This window comes from Trichosurus vulpecula, chromosome 5, assembly GCF_011100635.1.
Source record: "Trichosurus vulpecula isolate mTriVul1 chromosome 5, mTriVul1.pri, whole genome shotgun sequence".
In the NCBI taxonomy this organism is placed as follows: Eukaryota; Metazoa; Chordata; class Mammalia; order Diprotodontia; family Phalangeridae; genus Trichosurus; species Trichosurus vulpecula.
Genome location: NC_050577.1, coordinates 182,559,608 through 182,580,551, shown reverse-complemented (window position 1 = coordinate 182,580,551; position 20,944 = coordinate 182,559,608). Strand labels below are relative to the sequence as shown.

The window sequence follows — 20,944 nt, the reverse complement described above, 5'->3', positions numbered from 1 at the left end:
AATGACTATGAAGAAGGCAGAAGAATTAATTTCTAACAAACAAATGATTGGAGCTAAAAATGAAGAAAAATAAACGATTAATTCCCTAGAGAGAGCGTGCAATAGATTGAGGGAAAGGCTCAGAGTCAGGAAATCAGACTTCTAACACCTATCGGCTATGTGACCCTAGACAAGTCACTTATCAACACCCTCAGCATCTTTCTGAGTCACAGATTTACATTGGTAGATGGAAATTTTAGAAAGGACCAAGGAAGCAGCATTCCCGGCACTGATGAAATCACAGGCCTGGGTAAAAAAAAAAATTAATCTACTAGTTAGTCTTCCCAGCGTTGGTATTGTCTACATGTCAACATGTACTTCAAGGCTTTGTGATTTTGTCAGGGTGCATTCTCCCTCCACCAACTGATTACAGCATCTTGACTGTCTTTGAAAGTTGCTGTGGCTGAAAACTCGATCAACTAGTGGCCAAAATGGTGATGACCCTCTCTGATTTTAGCTGGGTCAATCCTTAGGGTGACACACATAGCGTCAACACTGGGCCTATACTCAGGACCTTGCTTTTATAATTTGTGTTTGTTGTTAAAGCTGTGTTGATGACTTTAAGTTCTGAATAACATTTCTATTTTAAAATTGATTTCATTTTGACTTATATTGTCAATTATCACCAGATACATGTCAATGGGATATAGTAAAATTCAATCCAACACACACTTGTTAAATTCCTACTGCATACAAGGCATTACGCTAGTCTCTACAAAGACAAAACAAAAATCAGTCCTTGCTACGTAGACATGTTCATTCTTCTCGAAGAATACAGCATTTACGCAAAGAAGTCAGTGCCTGATCATTTAAGGAGGGAAAAAAGGGGTAAAAACTGAGGGAATCAGGAGAGGCCTCCCATGGACATGGCACCCCTCTTGGGCCCTGAAAGAAGCAAGGAGCTAAGGCACAGACATGAAGAGGGATTCGAAGATGTTTTAGAAGAAAGGAGAGATCACTGATAATTGGAGGAATCAGGAAAATCCTCTTGTGGGAGATGCCATTTGAGCTAAGGACTCCAGGACATAGGAGGGAGAGCATTCCAGGCATGAGGGACAGCTTGTACAAAAGCACATAGGTGGGAGATGAGTCGTCATAGTAGGGGCACAATTTGTAGGCCAGTTTAGTTAAACTATAGAATGTGTAAGGGGCGGTAAAATAAAATAAATGTGGGAAAATAGGGTGGAGCCAGATTGTAATGAGCTTTAAATGCCCAGTGAGGGGTTTATATTTTGTCCAGGAGGCAATGGAAAGGCAGCAAGATTCTTGAGCTGGGGAGTAGCACTGTGAGAGCTCTGATTTAGGAAAATCACTTTGGCAGCCGCATAGAGGATGGATTAGAGAGGGGAGGGGAAGGATCAAAATCAAAGACACCAACTTGGAGCTAATGTTAGAGTGAAGACACTAGCAATTGTGGAGGATGGAAAGAGACTGAGAAAGACCTTTTAGAAAAGGTGGGATTTGAGCAGCAATCTCGGAAGGAAGCCAGGAGACAGAAATGAGGAGAGAGAGCACTTCCGGAAGGAGGATCAGTTGGTACAAAGCAACAAAGTCTGGAGACAGAGTATTGTGTTCAAGGAATAGCAAGGCAGTGTCACTGGATCATTAAATACTTGCAGGGCCATAGGAGGATTAACTGAAATAAATTGGAGATGTATGTCTAGTAGAAGAGAAGAATTGGATGTGGAGGGCAGGAGATAGGATAGTTGTCTTCAAGTACGTGAAGGGCTGTCTCATGGGGCAGGGATTAGACTTGTTTTGTTTGGCCCCAAAACGTAGAACTAGGAACAATGACTAGAAGTTGCACAGAGACAAATTTAAGTTCATCAAAAGAACCTTCCTAAGAATCAGAATGATCCATAAGAAGAGTGGATGGACTCCCTTTCCCTAGAGATCTTCAGGCAAAAGCTGGATGAAGACTTGTTAACTATATTGTAGAGGGGAATCTTTTTGAGTAGATGGCCTCTGATGGCCCTTCTAACTGAGATCTGTGAACCTGTGACTTGGCAAAGTACCAGTTATATACCAGTTATATATATATAGATAGATAGATATAGATATAGATATAGTTATATATATACATATATGTGTGTGTGTATATATATATTATATATATATTCAGGTGTTCTTAGATGTCAAATTTCCTTTGTACATAGACTTGCAATTTTACAATTAGGAAGAACCTTAAAAATCATCTACTCAGTCTTCCTAATATTAAATATAGTGCTTGGGCTTCTTTTATGTTTCTCACTTACTAATATGGCATACGTTCCTTTGGGGAAAGCTGAGTTTGTGACTTCATTGATAGAGAGAATTTCTGTTTAGTAATTCCTACCAATGCTGATTGACACCTGCTGTAAATTTAAAGTCTTAAAGAATTGCCTGGAGCATTAAGAAGTTCATTATTCTTCTTATTTTTCATGTTAATATCTCAGACTTAATATGCTTTTTTGTTACCTTACCTTTTTGTTACCTTTGTTACCTTATCCAGTGATAGCTACCATTTAACCTTTTCTAAAATGTTTCAAATTCTTAAAATCTCAAAAATGTCTAATTCTTAAAGCAGATATTTGACTAAATCAATATGTCATTCAAATATGTTTAAAAGACAAAGTTCATTATTACTCATCAGTAATAAGCCTGTCCTACCCTGGCATTGTGGAGACCACAAGGGGAAGATTTAGAGCTAGTGGATTGGATTTTAGTTCTGAATCTGCTGCTTACTGTTTGGATGACCTTGGACAAGTTATTTTACCTCTTTGGGTCTTAACTTCCTCATCTGTAAAATGAAAGGACTGGACTACATTATTTTTCTAAAGTCATCCAATTTTAGATCTGTGGTCTTATGAACCATAATGCAATAAAATACCATTTTTATGGCCTGGGGTTGGAACCAGAATCCTTTTAAATAGTTTTTCTGAGAAAACAAAAAAAGGACTCTAGAAATTTTAATTCAAATATAAGTAATGATGGGGAATAAAGTAGACTAGTTTTTCTCTTTCCCTCTATAAGACTATGGTAAAATGCATTTAAAAACATAAACAACTTGCAAAATGCTTTAAAATCTTCTGTACCAGTCATTTTCATTTCATTGCCTACAACAAGGTGATAAGTTCCTTCTTGGCATATGTTTTGCATAGTGCTCACACCCAGTTAAATACTCAATGAATTTTTGCTGGTTTCATAAAACCAGTATGTCTCTTAAGGCAATATTACACAATAAAGAGATTTTACTGTACTCAATCCATAAGTTGTAGTCCATAGCCTTCCAACAGTCCCTTCCTAGGATTTGGAAAAATGAGATCAGAATATCACATTTTTTAAAAATGCCTTTTGGTAAAGTAAAGACCAACTATTTTGTAGGTGGCAATCTTCATTTCCAATAAAGAACTGAAGAAATCCACAAAGGAGATAGAAATTGTGTCGGGTGACTTAGAATTGTAGACTGTTTGGCTTGGAAGGAATCTTACAGATCATGGGTTCCTGCCTTGGGCAGGCCACTAACTTCTTTGTTCCCTAACTTCCTCATTCATAAGATGACTTTTAAGGTCGATTCCAGCTCTAAATCTAGTATTCCATAAACACCCTTGTTTTGTGACTGTGTCTAAACATATTTATATTTGAGACTGCCCCAAGAGGTCACATGAAGAGGCCACATTTTGGTCATTTTAGACCTAAACATGGGTGTCATACCTATGTTGTTTACCTTTGGCTGAACCTTTACCTAGATCAAAATTATTTTAATTGTGAGACATACATTTGTTATATAAAATGGTCTATCAGTGAATTTTCCTTAGCAAGGGAAGAAAATATTTAGGTAAACCCTTGGTTTACAAATGAGGAAATCCAGGTACTGACAGGCAAGTGACTCGCCTTAAGTTCCCACAGAAAATGAGGGGCATAATGAAGGCTAGAACGTCAGGTCTCCTAACTGCCCGTTGTTTGCCTCTTGACCCAAGTTGCAGAACTGAGCCTTCAGTGGAGTAGAAAATTAGAGTTTAAAGTCAGTGAAGCTACTGCCAAATCCAATAAATAGTGGAAAAGCAATAAGGGGTAAATTGCTAGTTTTAGTTTTACTGTTGTTCCATTGGCAGAAAGCAGCTAGTTATTGAAGTGAGAGTCATTCCTGAAATCAGCTGTTTGTCAGTACAGCCACTTAAAGTGATTTTCCTAAAAGGCAGGTCCAATCGTGTTATCCCTCTCCCCCTCTTACCTCCCACATACACACTCTGTGAACTCCAGTGGCTCCCTATTGCCTCCAGGAACAAATAGAAAATGCTCTGTTTGGCGTTCATACCCTTCATAACCATGCTCCTTCCTACCTTTCAGTCTTCATGCATCTTACTCCCCACCATGTACTGTTTGATGCGGTCATGCTGGCCTTCTGGCTATTACATAAACAAGATACTCGCTCCCATCTCTTGGCTCAGGGCATTTTCTCTAACTAGAAATTCTCTCTCTCCCCTCCACTATGACTAATGACCTCCCTGGAATCTTTTAAGACCCAACTAAAATCATGCCTTCTACAGGAAGCCTTCTCTTGCCCCTCTTAATTCCACTACTTTCCCTTTTAATCATTTTGTGTTAATCTTGTATATAGCTGGCTTTGTGTCTCTTTGTTTTCATGTTGTCTTCCCCATTGGGGGAGCATATGGAAGTAATCTCAAAGAGAAAGGCATTAGCAGCTGGGGGGTGGGAGCACAGACAGGAAAAGGCCTCTTGCAGAGAGAGAAATTTAAGGTGAGTATCGAAGGAAACTAAAGAAGTGGAGGTGATGGGACAGAGCCTTATTCCATATATAAGGGACAACCAGTAAGTACAAAGGCAAAAAGAAAGGAAATAGAATGTTGTGCTTGGAGAACTGTAAGGAAGCCAGGCTACATTGTAGAATGTGTGTGTGAAGGAGAGTCAGGTGTAAGAAGGCTAGAAAGGTGGAAAGGGCACAGATTTTGAGAAACTTTAAATGCTAAAAATAGGATTGCATTTTTGGTCCTGGAGCTAATGAAAAGCCACTGGAGGGACTTGAGTGGAGTGGTGACATGGTCAGACCTCGGCATCCAAGTGGCAGATGGATTGGAGTGGGAAGAAACCATCGATGATAATGGAGCCACCATATTTGAGTTCCACTTGTACTGCCTAATGAAGTAGAATTAGAACTGATGAAAACCAAGATGGAAATTCAGCTAGATTTGATCAAGTATCCACAGAGGAAGGTAGGGCTTTAAGTCACACAGTTTTGAGGGCACTGAGAGATTGTTTCTCAAGGTATCAGAAAGAGGGGAAGGTACAAAGGCTTTATATCACCCCCCCCCCCAAAAGGCAACTGAAAGAACACCAAAAACTACCAATCCATATGGCTACTTTCCTCTTTATCTAGACAAAAATTTAATGAGAATATATACATATTAAGGAGACTTTCACCAACAGTATTCCCTAATAAAGCTTGTTTTTATAGTCATATAATTCACTAGAGGTATAGTGAATACCAGCTCCCACTGTGCTTATTGTTTGTTACCTACAAAAGTGCTAAGTAAACATTACTAGATTGTGTTAAACCATTTTTGATGAGTGAGAAATAGGAGTTCAGGCCCCCCCCTTTTAAACTTCCTTCCCAGTGACTTAAATAAGCATGCTATTTTGTCCAGCTCAACTCTAAAGTTGCTAGGATTGCCTGAATGATATATATCATATTTTCATCGTAATCTAGTAATGTTACCTAAATATTTTCTTCCCTTGGTAAGGAAAATTCACTTATATGCCATTTTATATAACAAATGTATACCTCACAATTAAAATAATTTAGATCTAGGTAAAGGTTCAGCCAAAGGTAAACAACATTGGTGCGATGCCCATGTTTAGGTCTAAAATGACCAAAACGTGACCTCCTTATGTGACCTTTTGGGGCAGTCTCAGATATAAATATGTTTTGACACAGCTCCACCATATCAACTAACTAGCTAGTCATGCCCAGTGATGCGTTGAGACTAGTTTAAGAAGTTTCACATCTAATTTTAAGATGTTGAGAGGGCACACAATATTCTTTCAGAGCCATAGTATTTTAAGTTCCCACTGCAAATAACAGGAAACTTTTTTATATATCCATTCTTCATCAAATTCCTGTTGCACAGTATTAAATTTGCTATTTCATGTGAATGTTCTTTGTTGAATTGCTATTACTTAGCATTATAAAACTAAAGACCAAATTATAGTGTTTACTTTTACCCTTCCTCAATTTCACTAGTCTTAGGAAGTTTATAGGAACTTTATAGACCTTTGAAGCTATTCATCTTGATAGCAAAGCTCTCTGTTGAATTGGGGGTGTTGTGTTTTTTTCTCTGCATGTAGCATATGGGTTTCTACGGATCATGATGAAATTGAGAAAGTTGCCAAGCAGTGTGGAGCGCAAGTTCATCGAAGAAGTTCAGAAGTTTCAAAAGACAGTTCCACTTCTTTAGATGCCATATCAGAGTTTCTAAGTTACCATAATGGTATGTATTTAATTACTTGTTTATTTTTTTAAAAAACAAGTTCATTTTATTGTTGTTGTTGGGGTGGGATTTTCCTGTGTTTAATTATTAAATAGCCTGATTTACTTTAAGATGAATTGGATATCTTAGAAAAATCCCTTTATTGGCACTCAATTTTCTTTCGCTGAAATTATTATGACACATTTTCTTCATCTTTTGTCTTCTTAAGAGGTTGATATTGTAGGAAATATTCAGGCTACTTCTCCATGTTTACATCCTTCTGACCTTCAGAAAGTGGCAGAAATGATCCGAGAAGATGGATATGATTCTGTTTTCTCTGTTGTGAGGCGTCATCAATTTCGGTGGAGTGAAATTCAGAAAGGAGGTAACCTGACATTTTCATTTCTTTCTAGTCTTAACTGATTACAGCAAGGTTCAAATTTTTTCCCCTCTAGGTGTGTTATGAGAAGTGAAAGGGAATACATAATACTTAATGCAAATTATGGAAACAATAACGAGGTAGAAACAATACAGTGTTTATAAAACTCTGATTTTATTGCTAACGGTGAGGTGATAGTAGCAAATAACATATTTAAACCAGCAGTTTCCAACCTTTTCAAGTAAAAGGATTCATTTTTAATATAAAAAAATTTTGATTCCATACTATAACAGTTATACTATTAGTATCCATTGACTACAAAATAAAAGAGCTGCACTAAATTCATTAATAGTTTTAACAATTTTAGATTTTGCTTATGAGAGCATCTCTATAGAGAGGGTTCAGAACAGTAATACATACGTTATTTATTCAGTCAGTGAAAATTATGTTTGTTTATTGTGTGGAATTACTTAATGAAATGGATCCCTTGCACTCCAGTGGTCCATGATCATAGGCTAATCATCTGGACTGAGAGAATTTGATTTAGCTTTTATTCTAACCTGATTAAGGAAATATTTAAAATTATTTTCAAAAGCAAATAAATCAGAAGCATTAGGTTAAATAGCACCTAGTAAATATTTGAAATATTCCAGACCATAATATTCTAGTTCTTGACAAATTAGATAAAAATATATCAAATATTTGAACCCTTCATTCTAGAAGAAGACTGAGGATAAGGTATCAGTAAAATAATGAAGGACATGCTATGGGGATACTTGCCAAAGCCTAGAATTATCCTCCCTTTAAACTTGAAAGAAGAGTTTTGGGAAGTAAGACTTAACATGTTAAAATATTAGATTTTACCCAAAGAGATGGTAAAATATAAGTAGGTTTAAAGAGGTATTGAACACATTTCCATATGACAAATCCAAAATGGTATTTTAAGGGAAACTAGGAATTTTGGGGTAAGGGGTGATGAATGGGGGGAAGGACAGCATTTAATCTTTTAAGATTGAATAATCTTTCTGTAAAATATCAGAATTAATACAGACAGACTGAACTGGAAGGACCAGGAGTCTTGGGCACTGAGACATTTTTTGTGCTCTTATGCTTTTTCTTCCATCTTGACCAGTTCAAACTACTAAAGTTATTTTGGTATAAGAAAGGCTACATTTATAGGTTCCTTTCTGCTGGTGAGGCTGCTAAGCTCAGAGAACCCATTTCAAATAATAAATGGCAAAATTATCTTTATAGTCATTTCTGCTTTAGAGGACTTCTCCAGATCAGACATACTCTTTCAAAATGTATATTTTTTAATAAAATTTTATTGATAATGTCTATTTTTATGTCACTTACATTTCTCAATTTATTCCTCTCTCCAGTCCCTCCCAAAGAGTAATCCCTTATTACAAATAGTAAAAACAAAGGGGAAAAAACGTTTGGCAAAGCTAATCAGAAAACATATAACGCTATATGCAATTTTATATACCCATAGACCTCTACCTCCGCCAAGATACAAGGAAAGTACACATAGTCTTATTTAAACCTGAGTGTTTGGAGCCTAACTAATAAAAAGAAAAACTAATCATTAGATTAAAAGTATGCAGAATATTTTACTATTTTCATACTATGTAAGACTGCCATTGAGCTATCTGGTTGCTTGGTAGTAGGAAGGTGAAGTAGTTGAACACTTAGAGTTTAAGAGCAATTAAGCATTTCTGAGGATGTGGTATTTTTAAATCTATTTTTTAAAATTGCTATTTTCTTTAGTATTTGCTGTAGAGTTGAATTGGATAGCTGCAGAAGTGTTTTCCCGGCAATTACTGAATAATAATAATAGCTACTATTATATAGCATTTTTAAGGCTTGCAGAGCACTTTACAAATAATATGTCATGACATCATCATCAGATTAATGCAATTTTGTTTGTATGCATAGCATTCGGTACTGCTTTGTTAGAAGATCCTCTCCATCCAAATGAATCCCGTGACACTGTAGTACACATAAACATCAAATGACGTATAATATTTTCATCTACTTTTCACGTACTAAGTTATTCTAGTATATGAATAATTAGAGTATGACAGGGAAACTGTGCAGGAGGGACATCTTATAGTTGTAGCATGTGCCCTACCTGGAGCAAATTGCCCTTGGTTCCTTAGTATGCCTGAGGTCATAACCCAGGGTTATTATAGGGACCCTCTAGACGAGAGGTGTCAAATATGCAGCCAGCATCTTGTAACACTCCAAACCAGATTAAAGTGTAATTGAGATATAGTTAACAAAATAAATAAAAAATACAGTAAAGCATAAATAACATTACTTTTTAAAACCAAGTCAACATATGACCTACGGGAATCCTTATGTACAGATTAGTGGTCCCCATTTCTATTTGAGTTTGGTAATTGTTGAGTATTTGAGTTTAATAACTACTGTAGAGTTGAATTGGATAGCTGCAGAGGTGCTTTTCTAACAATTGCTGAATAATAATAATAACAACATTTATATTGCACTTTTAAGGTTTGCATGGCACTTTACAAATATTTTCTCTTAGTATAACCATCTGATTAAAAAGTAAATTCAAATACAAACTCAAATTTGAGTTTGATACCACAATCTAGACTCTTCCGGGGATATGAACTTACGCTATGGATTTCTAGCATCTACAACATGGATCATCAAGCAATCACTGGGAGCTAGAAGAGGTCCTTCAACAGTGTACTAATATGTTATAAGAAGATTTTCTAGAATTTTTTATAGCCAATTCTCATTTGACAGTAACAACAGGAAATGTAACCATAACATCCATTCCCTTAAGCAATTTAGTTAATTTGAGATTTTATTATATTATATTGCTTGTGATTGTTCATGGTTTTACAAAAGGTTCTTGTCCAGAATTATTACAATAGAATCATTCTTGCTAGCAAAGATGGGGTTAGTGGAATGTGTTGCTAGTAGATATGTAGGCATTTTGAATTGATTATAGTCTTTTACTTGCAGTAAGCGAAGTGACAGAGCCTCTGAATTTGAATCCAGCCAAACGCCCTCGTCGGCAAGACTGGGATGGAGAATTATATGAAAATGGCTCCTTTTATTTTGCTAAAAGACATTTGATAGAAATGGGCTACTTACAGGTCTGTATAGTGATTTGACAAAAACCTCTAAAGAAGTGCACCCTGTGTTAGTTATGTTTATGTCTTAATTCCTGAAGAATGACAAGAGAAGCAGAGTTGCTAAATGATATCAAATGTCAACATTAGGGGGAAAGACCACTGATAAAACTGCTTTGTATGAGGCATTGCCCTTCACGTTCATCCTGTGGTGCCGATCAGCAGAATACATATTCTCTGTGAATACTATACATGTGCTATATGTAAAAATATTCTGTATATAATGATTTTCAGACACATATATCTTCAAATATAAAATGATTATTGAAACATTCATATTATTCTATTAAAATGCTAATATTTTTACATCTATTTTTTAGTTACTGTTCACTTATAGCATTACTGTTTAGTAACTGCCCCTTTTTCGTAAAAGCATACTGAAAAGAAAACCTGAAATCCACAGAGTGCCATCATATCACAGTTAGTTTATCTAAAACACCATGTTTGGGAAGAAAACAGCATCTCACCAGTCTACATATTTTATACAAAAGATTAAAGAATTAGGAAAAATCGTACTGATCAGGTACAGATTCTTATTACAAGCTCCCATCCGAGACATGGTCCATAAACCATACTCTAAGATATGGATGAAACCAGTATTTCTCTCTGCCCAGTAGGAATGAGACACAAGGACTTATTAATTGTGAAAGTGGAAGTCCATCTTTATAGAAAATGATCCCTGTCATCCACATAATTGCTAAGGTAGGAAATCATACTACCTTCCTACCTACATCAACAAGTTTTAGTGATAATGAACCCCCCCTGCCCCGACACATGCACGCACGCGCACACACATACCCACACACACATGCACACACACACACACACACACACAAAGGTGCTTCCTTAACTGGGAGTTTTAAATTAGGGCTAAATATTAGTTCTTCCATTTGTTCTATATGAATTTCCACAAATAAAATATATAAGGTACAATAGTAGTAAAAGTTTTCTTTTTCTCTTGTGTCATACCTGGAACAAAAATCACAAGGACTCTTACTGTCCCTGAGTTGGAGAAGAGTAGAAAGAAAAGAAATCTGTTCATATGTGTTGTTATCATACAGGGCTCTATGTCTCTATTTTCTCTCCCTAGGCTGCCTTAGAGATTGCTTCTTGATGGTATTTATCTACCTCTCCCTTTGGCCATAATATTGGGAGGAGAGAATATTGTTCATAATTATTTAAATATTAAAGTAGAATTTCATTTTAAAGAAAAAATGTGAATTTTGCCATCAACAGTATTTGGAAATATTATAAGCTTCTTGGTAGGATTGTTTTGATGTAGGGAGAAAAAAAGGTCCTCCAAATTGTTTGGTTCAAAAATTCATTGGTTTATGTTAGTAATGTCTTGCATTTTTGTAGTTCTTCAGAAATCCTTTTAAAAGTAACATAAAAAGTTGTGTGCATTGTAATAAACTATTTTCTAGAAAGTTACTAAATTGCGCATACCTTTTGACCCAGTTATACCACTGCTAGGTATAAAAATATTTATAGTAGCAAACAGAAAACTCAGGGGGTGCTAACCTATTGAGGAATGACTAAACAAATTCTGGCATAGGCATGTAAAGGAATATCACTGTACCATAAGAAATAACAAAATGGACGGCTTCAAAGGAAGCTAGGAAGACTTCTATGAACTGATGCAGAGTAAAGTGAGCAGAATGGGGAAAACGTTAACACAGCATTATAGTGAAAAATAACTTTGAAAAGCTTTAGAACTCTGATCAGTGTAATGCTCTCTTTTCCCCCAAATTCTCCTCTATCCTCACTTCTCTATTATTGTTGAGGGCACCACCATCCTCTCAATCATGCAGGCTTACAACCTAGGTGTTATCCTTGAGTCCTCATTCTCTCTCATTCCCCATATCCAGTCTGTTCCAAGGCCTGTCAGTTTTATCTTTGTCATATCTTTCAAATATGCCACCTTCTCTCCTCTGACACTGCCACCAGCCTGGTGCAGGCCCTCATCATCTCATACCTGGACTATTACAATAGCCCGCTGGTTGGTCTCCCTGGCACAAATCTCTCCTCACTCCCATCCTTGCTCCATTCAGCTGTCAAAGTCATCTTTCTAAAGCTCAGGTATGGTCATATAACCCTCCTTTACTCAGTAAAGTCCTGTGGCGTCCTATTACCTTTTGTATGAAATATAAAGTCCTCTATTTTGGCATCCAAAATCCTTCGTAATCTGCCCCCTTTCCAGTCTTCTTAAGCCTTTCCTCACTCCCAGCCTTTATGTACTCCAGGAACATTGGCTTCCTTGCTGTTTCTCAAACAAGACATTCCATCTCCAGACTTCATTCATTTTTACTGGCTGTCCCTCCTGCCTGGAATGCCTTTCCCCCTCATCTCTGCCTCCTGGCTTCCCTGGCTTCCTCCAAGTCCCATCTAAAATCCCATGGGATTTTTGGGAATTCATTCCCAATTCTCCCTTAATTCTAGTGCCTTCCTTCTGTTGATTCTCTCCAGTTTATCATGTATATAGCTTGTTTGTATGTAGTTGTTTGCATGCTGTCTTCCCCATTAATATGTGAGCTCCTTAAAAGCAGGGACTGGTTTTGTTTTTGGTGTTTTGTTTTGTTTTGGTTTTTTTTTGCCTTTCTATTCCCTGTGCTTAGCACAGTGCCTGGCATGTGGTAGGTACTTGATAAATGTTTATTGACTGACTGACTGAAACATGCTACCCACCTCCTGCCAGAAAGGTGATGCGCTTAACATTTAGAATAAGACATTTATTTTTGGAGCTGGCCAATGTGAGTATTCATTTTATTGTACTATGCATATCTATTGCAAAGGGCTTTTTTTTGTTTCTTATTTAAATTTTCAAAGGGAGGCATTGGAAAAGAGAAATGATACTAATTTTAAAAAACCTTTTTGCTGGGACAGGAACAGCTGCATTTGATGCTAAGAATACTTTTGACATTAATTTTTTTATAGGGTGGGAAGATGGCCTACTATGAAATGCGAGCTGAACACAGCATAGATATCGATGTTGATATTGACTGGCCTATTGCAGAACAAAGAGTATTGAGGTAAGCACATTTAATTAGAGCCAAGTATATTTATATTTAACAAATAGATTAAATTCTGTGATTATTAAAACATTACAACAAAGTGTACAGATGGCAATTTCTGAATGACTTGTAGGCTATAAGCTATTCAATATAGTTAGTATGGTTCCATAAAATGACACCATTTTAGCCTACCTTGATCTTATCCACAATAACATACAAGAATCTATGCTTTTATATGTGTGTCTATACATGGTAGAGTCTTTAACATAACCAGTGACTTGAAAAATTAAGTAGATAACATGCTTATTAAATTTACAGGTGACAGCTAATTAGGATGAGTCTGTTTGTAAGAGTTAGAAGAGTGCTGGATTTGGAGTCATGAAGACGTGTTAGAGTCCTTCCTCAGGATATTAGCTACCTGACCAAGGGAAAGGCATATAGCTACTCTGAACCTCTGTTTTCTCATCTAGAGAAAATATTAGCTATAGTACCTACGTCAGGGTTGTTACTGTGAGGCTCAAATGAGATGATCTCTGTAAAGTGCTTTTAAACCTAAGAGTATTATATTTGGATTTAAAAGGACCTTGTCAAATTTGGATTTGGTTTCTTTCAGATATGGCTATTTTGGCAAAGAGAAACTTAAGGAAATAAAGCTCCTAGTTTGCAATATTGATGGATGTCTCACCAATGGTCACATTTATGTATCAGGAAACCAAGAAGAAATAATATCTTATGATGTTAGAGATTCAATTGGGATAAGTTTACTAAAGAAAAGTAATATTGAGGTATTTACCTATTGAATTGTATAATTATATTTATTATATATATATGCATATTTATTTTTATTTAGTCTCACAGAAAATTGGAGGAGAGAATCCTGAGATTTAAAATTTTTGGTAATAGAATCTCAAATATGGAAGAGACTACAGACGCCATCTTGTCCAACTCTTACCTATAAAGAAATATCCTCTACAAAATTCCTGACTAGTAGACTTTCAAAAGTAGCCCATTCCATTTTTTAATAGCCCCAATGATTAGGGAATTTTTCCTTTTATTGAGCCTAAATCTGTCTCTGTGCAACTTCTACTTATCTGTCCTTTAGGACCAACCAAAATCTAACTCTTCTAACATATGACAGCTATTTATACACAGGAAGATAATTACCATGTTTCACCTCAATCTTCTCTAGGGTAACTTTCACAGTTGCTTTTGTTGTTCATTCCATTGTCTCAAGGCTGCTCACTGTCCTGGTCAGCCTCCTCTAGAAGTTGTTAGTGGCCTTCCTAAAACATGGCATCAGGAATTCAGCGAAGTACTCCAGATGTGGTCTCATCAGGACAAAGGACAGTGGAGCTATCCCTTCCCAGGTTCTGGATGTTGGAGCTGTCTTATCTATCAGAATAGGATAATTTATGTATCATTTTTGCCCTGAAGTTTTTTACCTTGTGGAAGCACAACATTTCAATCTTAGATTAGACTTAGAAAAATGTTAAAATGGTCACATTTTAAATATAAAATTAATTCTTTTTACTTAAAATAATATCTCAGGATGTCAAATAACTCTTCATTTTGTTGACTTGTATTATGTTCTGGAGCTATTATTTTTAAAGAATTTTTCTGTTTTTAAAATTTGTAATGCTTTAATATTTTCATTTTTTTTCCACAGGTGAGGTTAATCTCTGAAAGGGCCTGTTCAAAACAGACACTCTCCTCTTTAAAACTGGATGTGAGAATGGAAATTGGTATATCCAATAAGCTAGCAGTTGTAGATGAATGGAGAAAAGAAATGGGTTTATGTTGGAAAGAAGTGGCATATCTAGGTGGGTACCTTGTTATTCAGTCAAATAAAATAGAATTAGGATTTCATCTTTCACATGTGAATCTATGGATATTTTGTACATTTTATAGATAAAGAAATGGCAAAAAGAAAGCATCACTCATACCCCTCGACTGGCAGGGGAGTCAGAATACTCCTTGTTTCATAGTGCCACTTCCAGACTCTCCTACCACCATCACTCAGTAGCCTCTCCTCCTTTGAGGTTCACAGTGTCCAAATTTATCACCCAATCTAGATCCTTGTGACCATTTTCTATTGACATACATTATCTTCTCCATTCCTCAGTGAGTTCAGGTCCTGGAATGGTTTCATGCCCTCATACACACTAGGGGATTTCAGTTTACATTTTGATGCTTCCTCAACTATCAGAACTTTCCAGTTCCTCAGTAACTGAGTTTTAATGATTTGTTTCTCCATTCTAGGTCAGCTATACACAGAGACAGTCATGCTTTTGATCTTACTAACAACCACAAGTATTCTGTTTCCATGTTCATGAACTCTGAAGTTTATCTGATCCTAATATTTTACCATTCCATATTTCCTTATGTCTTATGGCTGTTGTCCCTGTTTGTCCTTACTGACCACTAATCCTTCCCCCCTTCAGTTCCTTCCCATTCCATCACCCCTGCACTGGATATACTCTCTTCTCTTCTCTATCTTGAACCCTTTGAAAATTGGTTCAACTTTACACTTTCTTCTAGAATCCCTTACTCCCTTGTCCTATTACCAGCCATACCTCCCAAACCCCAAGGTCCCACTCTTCATCTCCTTCAATGCTATTCACGTGGAGCTGAATAGAACTGATGGAAATCACAAGACGATGTTGATTTGATCTGCTTCAGATTTATGTTACATAATCGATTGGGCCTTCAATTCAGAAAAGCAGTCCTTTTACACATTCCTAATCAATTCACTGTCCCACTCACTATAATGGCTGTTCCAGAATTAATAAATGCTTATTGCCTAACTTACTGACTGAGTGGTTCACAATGTCAGATGCTTCGGAGAGGTCAAGAAAAATGAGGATTGAAAAACTACTTAGATTTGGCAGTTAAGAAGTCATCGGTAACTTTGGAGTGAGTAATTTCAGTCAAGCAAAAATCTGATACCAGATTTCAGAGAGCTGAAAAAGGGAGGAGGAAGTGGAACCGTGAGCATAGACGGCTTTTTTTGGTGTTTGGCTAAGAAAGGGAGGAGAAATGTAGGCTGACAGCTTGAGAGGATCTAGACTAGTCTTAGTGAAGGTTTTTCTAGCATAGAGAAGAATACTTGGATGTGCTGAAGGGAGCAGGGAAGGAACAAATTGGAGGAGGTGATTGAGGGGGCAGGCAGGTGGAGAAGACGAATAGGCATGAGATTGGAGGCACATGAAGAAGGGCTGGCCTTGACCTTAGGAAGAAGAAAGATCACTGTATTAACAGAAGCTGGAGTAAAGGAGAAGAGATTGGTGGGTGGTATGAAGAAGGAAGAAGAGCATGCTCCAATCACTAGCTTCTGTTTTCTCTAAGTGGGAGCCATATTGAGGCAGGCTTTGAAGGACAGGCTGAGGAGTTTGCATTTTGACCTAGAGTCCAAAGGGAACAAGTGTAGATTTCCTAGTAGAATGATGATTTATGGCGGAGGAGTATTCATTTGAGAGCCGGGCAGAAGTTGGACTGGAGAGAAGGGAGACTAGATGCCAGGAGACCAATCAGGAAACTGTTTCCATGCTGCAGGAGAGAGGTGAGGAGGTAATAGCAGCGTTTGCTGGCCTTCTTCATATTTGACATTTCATTAGTTATGAGAAATATGGAGACTTCTCAGAGCAGATAAGACCAAAACAGGTTAGAGTAAACTCTCTTCGCACCGTAGTAAGTGGAATTTTATCATCAGTGCTTTATAATCCCTACATTATAATAACAATTGATGATAACTCTGAGGCAGGCATAGTAAGGCTCTCAAATGACCTCTGAACAAGCACTGAAGAAAAAGTCAATTACTAAATTAAATGATTAAAAGTTTACTTTGCCTTGAGTAATAATGTAGAGCCTGCACTTTATTCTAATTCTTTGAAAATTGGTTTACACGTAAGATTTCTGTATAGTAATTGTGGCATTTAGAAACCGGAACCCTGCATTCTTACTTGATAAGAGTTCCCTGTAAATCAATTTGAATTATGTTGTGGAAAATTTAGAGCTCAATTTGTTTGCTTCCCAAGGGTTCTTAACATGAGATCCCTGAACTTTTTCTTTGACATTTTGATAACTGTACTTCAATATAATTGGCTTCCTTTATAATCCTACATTTTTTTTACTTTATGCATTTAAAAATATTATTCTAAGAATTCCATAGGTTTCGCCAGGAGTGCCTAACACACAAAAAAGGGTAAGAGGCTCTGGCCCATGCTACATTCATGTGGGTGTTTATCATGTGTATGTCTAAAATAATGTGTGCCTATTCCTCCAGATATGGTGTACTTCCATAGCTTGTTGAAGTTACACTATATCTTAAGTTTTTAAAGTTGCTGTTGAAGTATCTTCCGCCTACTCTCACTACAGGCTACATTATGCATTGAGAAATGGAAGCTTAAATTCAGGTGACTCCCATTTGTCAGTCTCTGCCACACAGCTGACCTCACTCACTGTGGCAAGTGTCTCTGCATCAGGTAACACATCTGTTGGAGATGAATCAAAGGATCATAGTGATTTAACTCTGGAACAGACATAGGATGTAATCTAGTACAGTCTCCTCATTAAAACAGCAGTCTGGGAGATTTCATGGATTTTTGAACCAGCCTTGCACATGAACCATGCTAATCTCTGTATCATTCCAATTTTAAATTTGAGTAGATGTGCTCTCAGAGCAAAAACCCGTTTCATTTTATGGGTACAGAAACTGAGGCCCAAAGATATGAAATGATTTACCCAATAACATAGGTTAAGTGTCAAAGGCAGGATTTGAACCCAGACCATTACTTCAAATTCAGCACTCTTCTCCCTATACTGTATTATACTACCTCCCCAGTCATTTCTGAAGTCTCAAGTTTTTGTGGACCTCTGATGCATGCACTGTGGCACAATGGATGGACTCGTAGACTTGGAGTCAGAAAGACCTGTGTTTAAACTCCTCCTGAGACACTTAATAGCTGTGCAACCTAGGGCCAGTGACTTAACCTCTCTTAGAATCAGTTTCCTCATAGGGGTAATGATAGTAACTACCTCACAGAGTTGTAAGGATTGGTTAAGTTGGAAGTCAGAATTTAAATAGCTTGCTATATCCAAAAAGAATGCTTTTTGTGTTTTATTAGTGTTTGCTTTAATGCACGTATTTTTTTTTTTAGGAAATGAAGTTTCTGATGAAGAATGCTTGAAGAAAGCTGGCATGAGTGGGGTTCCTGCTGATGCTTGCTCCATTGCCCAAAAGGCTTCTGGGTATATTTGCAAATGCAGTGGAGGCCGAGGTGCCATCCGAGAGTTTGCAGAACACATCTTCTTACTGATGGAAAAAGTGAATTCATGCCAAAAATAGAACATAATGTGATGATGATAATGATGATAAAAAAGAAGAGGAAACTATATGGCCCTCTTCAACCACTTTGCTTTTATTTTATTGGTTTTACTTCCAAGTTGTAATGTTTCAGAAATATGATTTGCTCTGTGGTATAATTAAATAGCTTTAAAATGAAAACTTCTGAAATCATTAGCCCAAAATCTGTTGTAGAAAAGGAATGGTCTGTATTACCTTTTATTTGAATTCATCACTTAGGGTTGCTTCCAGGCTTTCCCAGATTTTTGTTAAACACAATTAGCAATATTGTCAGAAGGTTAAAGCTTTGCATCGTACCAAATAAGACTGCATGTTCATGTGGTTCAAGTGATCCTTGAGTTTTATTTATTATGGGACTGTGTGTCTGTTGAGATTTGCACTATCAATTAATAAAACTATATTGCACAAACTTCACTAGAACTGTCTCATTATTGTAGGATAAGTTAACAGAAACATCACCTTATTCCTGAAATGCATTTTAGATTGCCACTTGACCATACGTTTTAGAGTCAGTTACAAATTAGGAGGCAGCATGATGGAGAGCAAGAGGTATCAGACTCACGGCCAACTGGCGCAACTCCCAGGTACAGCCCAAATTAGATTAAAATCTAGTTGGAACATGTTTTACAAAAGAAAAATATAATGCAACACAGATAATGTGAATTTGTGGTTTTCTAAGTCAATATGTGACCTGCAGGGATCCATTTCTATTTGAGTTTGACACCAGTAGTGTAGTGGTTAGGGCACTGGACTTGATTCAGGAAGATCTGCCTTCAAATCTCATCTCAGGCATTTAATAGCTGTATGATCCTGGGAAGTTATTTATGCCTCAGTTTCCTCATCTATAAAATGACAGAAGGGGTACCTAAGGTCTAGGTGACCACTAAGGTACCTTTCAAATCTAATTTTGTGAACCTGTGATCCTATGAAAAATCTAACAAAGTCTTGATTTAATTTATTCATTTACTCAACAAGTATTTTCTAAAATACTTCTTGTGTACATTACATTGTGCTATTCACTACAGGAAAGAAATAAGACAATATCCCTAATCTCAAAGACCTTACTCAAAGACCTGATTGGTGTAAAAAAGCTTACATTTTATTTAAATTTACGTAGAACCAGATATGTAATTGGGATGGGGAGAGTGAGATGGACTGGTGAGTCACTTGTACTTATCTGTAAGGCAGTTTTCATGTTAATTTTACATACCATATTTTGCTGCATTTGTACCTATACACTTAACAAAGAAATCTCTCTTCTACCTAATTGAGTCCTGAACAAAACATCTCAGAGGTCTGAACATTTAGATTAGATATGAGAGAAGCAAGAAACATTTTTTAACTCGTCTATTTATATGCTTCTGTTACAGAGAATTTTTATACTTCAAGTCCCTATGAATATCTAGAATAAGACATTATATTGACTATCAACAAAATTGCCCTTGTTCTCTGGTTTTTTTTAAGCCACAAAATCTCTTCGCTTTGCTGTGATTTTTGTCACACATTAGAAATAATGTTTGGTACCTAAGATGAAATAGTTTTATTTAGAGACTTGCTTTCATTTCAAACTGCCTTTATTTGTTGACCAACAGTAAAAAATGTATATATATATGGACTTTTCTTGATTCATTTATCTCAACATTTGAGAAAACAGCTTCTAAAATTAGGTCAGCCAGGTGAGAAATTACATCATGAAGGCAGAATTCATGATTTCAAAGAAAATCATAAATATGCCTGAATGGTTCAGAACCGCAGGATAAAAGGAATTCTCTAAGTAGAAGGCAGAGGAATTAAAGCATTTATTCAAGCTCCAAAGTAGCAGACCCAGGGACCAGTTGTCCCCAATTTGATATCCTGCCTTCCAGGCCCAAAAAGTCCGCCTCACAAAAGTAACCAGGAGGTTACAGAAAACATGACAGTAAGCCAAATCATATTTGTGCTTCCCCCCAATGCTAGGGCCATCGGGTAAAAAGATTACCCACTGGCCTCAAGCCCTTGCTCAGCACTCTTTGGTCTGCACGCGGGTCAGTCCTGCTCTCAGCAACACCTGCTGCTTCAGCTTCTTTGGCTTCAGCTTCAGCTGCCGCTGCTACCGCCCACTGCTGCTGCTGCCCCCACTGCTGCTTCTCCCTTCACCACGTCTCTATCTCGAAGCTGTGTTCTGTCTTTTTATACAGTCATTAGACGTCATCCAATTGACTAGAGCATCATCTGAGGGACGAGAACTTATGCGGCTACTCTTGGCTCTGGAGTTAGCACCTCTCCCTAGGATCTTGAGGGCTTCATGCCCACATGGGCTTAGCACCTTGGGAGTGAAGATATGCCCCACCTGGAGCCCCACCTTAAGCCTATTCAAATGGGTGGGAAAGATCTTCTCATTTACTGATTGCCTCAACAGAAATACAGGTGAATTACTTTGTTTTTGCATACTATAACATTTGGTGTTCTTGATACAGTACAAAAGAGTATGTGTGAACTGAATAAACTTTCCTTCTAATATTTAAAAATAAAAAGAA

At 37.0% G+C, this 20,944-nt stretch overlaps 1 protein-coding gene and 1 non-coding gene across 2 annotated transcripts in view; one reads left to right on the top strand and one right to left on the bottom strand.

The window, feature by feature from the left end:
* CMAS (cytidine monophosphate N-acetylneuraminic acid synthetase) overlaps positions 1-18,842 on the top strand; it is a 29,271-nt gene extending 10,429 nt beyond the window's left edge. The window contains exons 2-8 of the mRNA XM_036760313.1: positions 6,385-6,527; positions 6,736-6,891; positions 9,886-10,019; positions 12,990-13,084; positions 13,680-13,851; positions 14,733-14,886; positions 18,223-18,842. Of these exons, the coding sequence (XP_036616208.1) occupies positions 6,385-6,527; positions 6,736-6,891; positions 9,886-10,019; positions 12,990-13,084; positions 13,680-13,851; positions 14,733-14,886; positions 18,223-18,410 (1,042 nt within the window). The 3' untranslated portion in view covers positions 18,411-18,842. The remainder of the gene's footprint in view (positions 1-6,384; positions 6,528-6,735; positions 6,892-9,885; positions 10,020-12,989; positions 13,085-13,679; positions 13,852-14,732; positions 14,887-18,222) is intronic.
* LOC118852470 lies at positions 17,642-17,743 on the bottom strand. The gene has a single exon (XR_005010547.1). It is a non-coding gene; the product is annotated as a U6 spliceosomal RNA (small nuclear RNA).
* Positions 18,843-20,944: the final 2,102 nt, after the last annotated feature.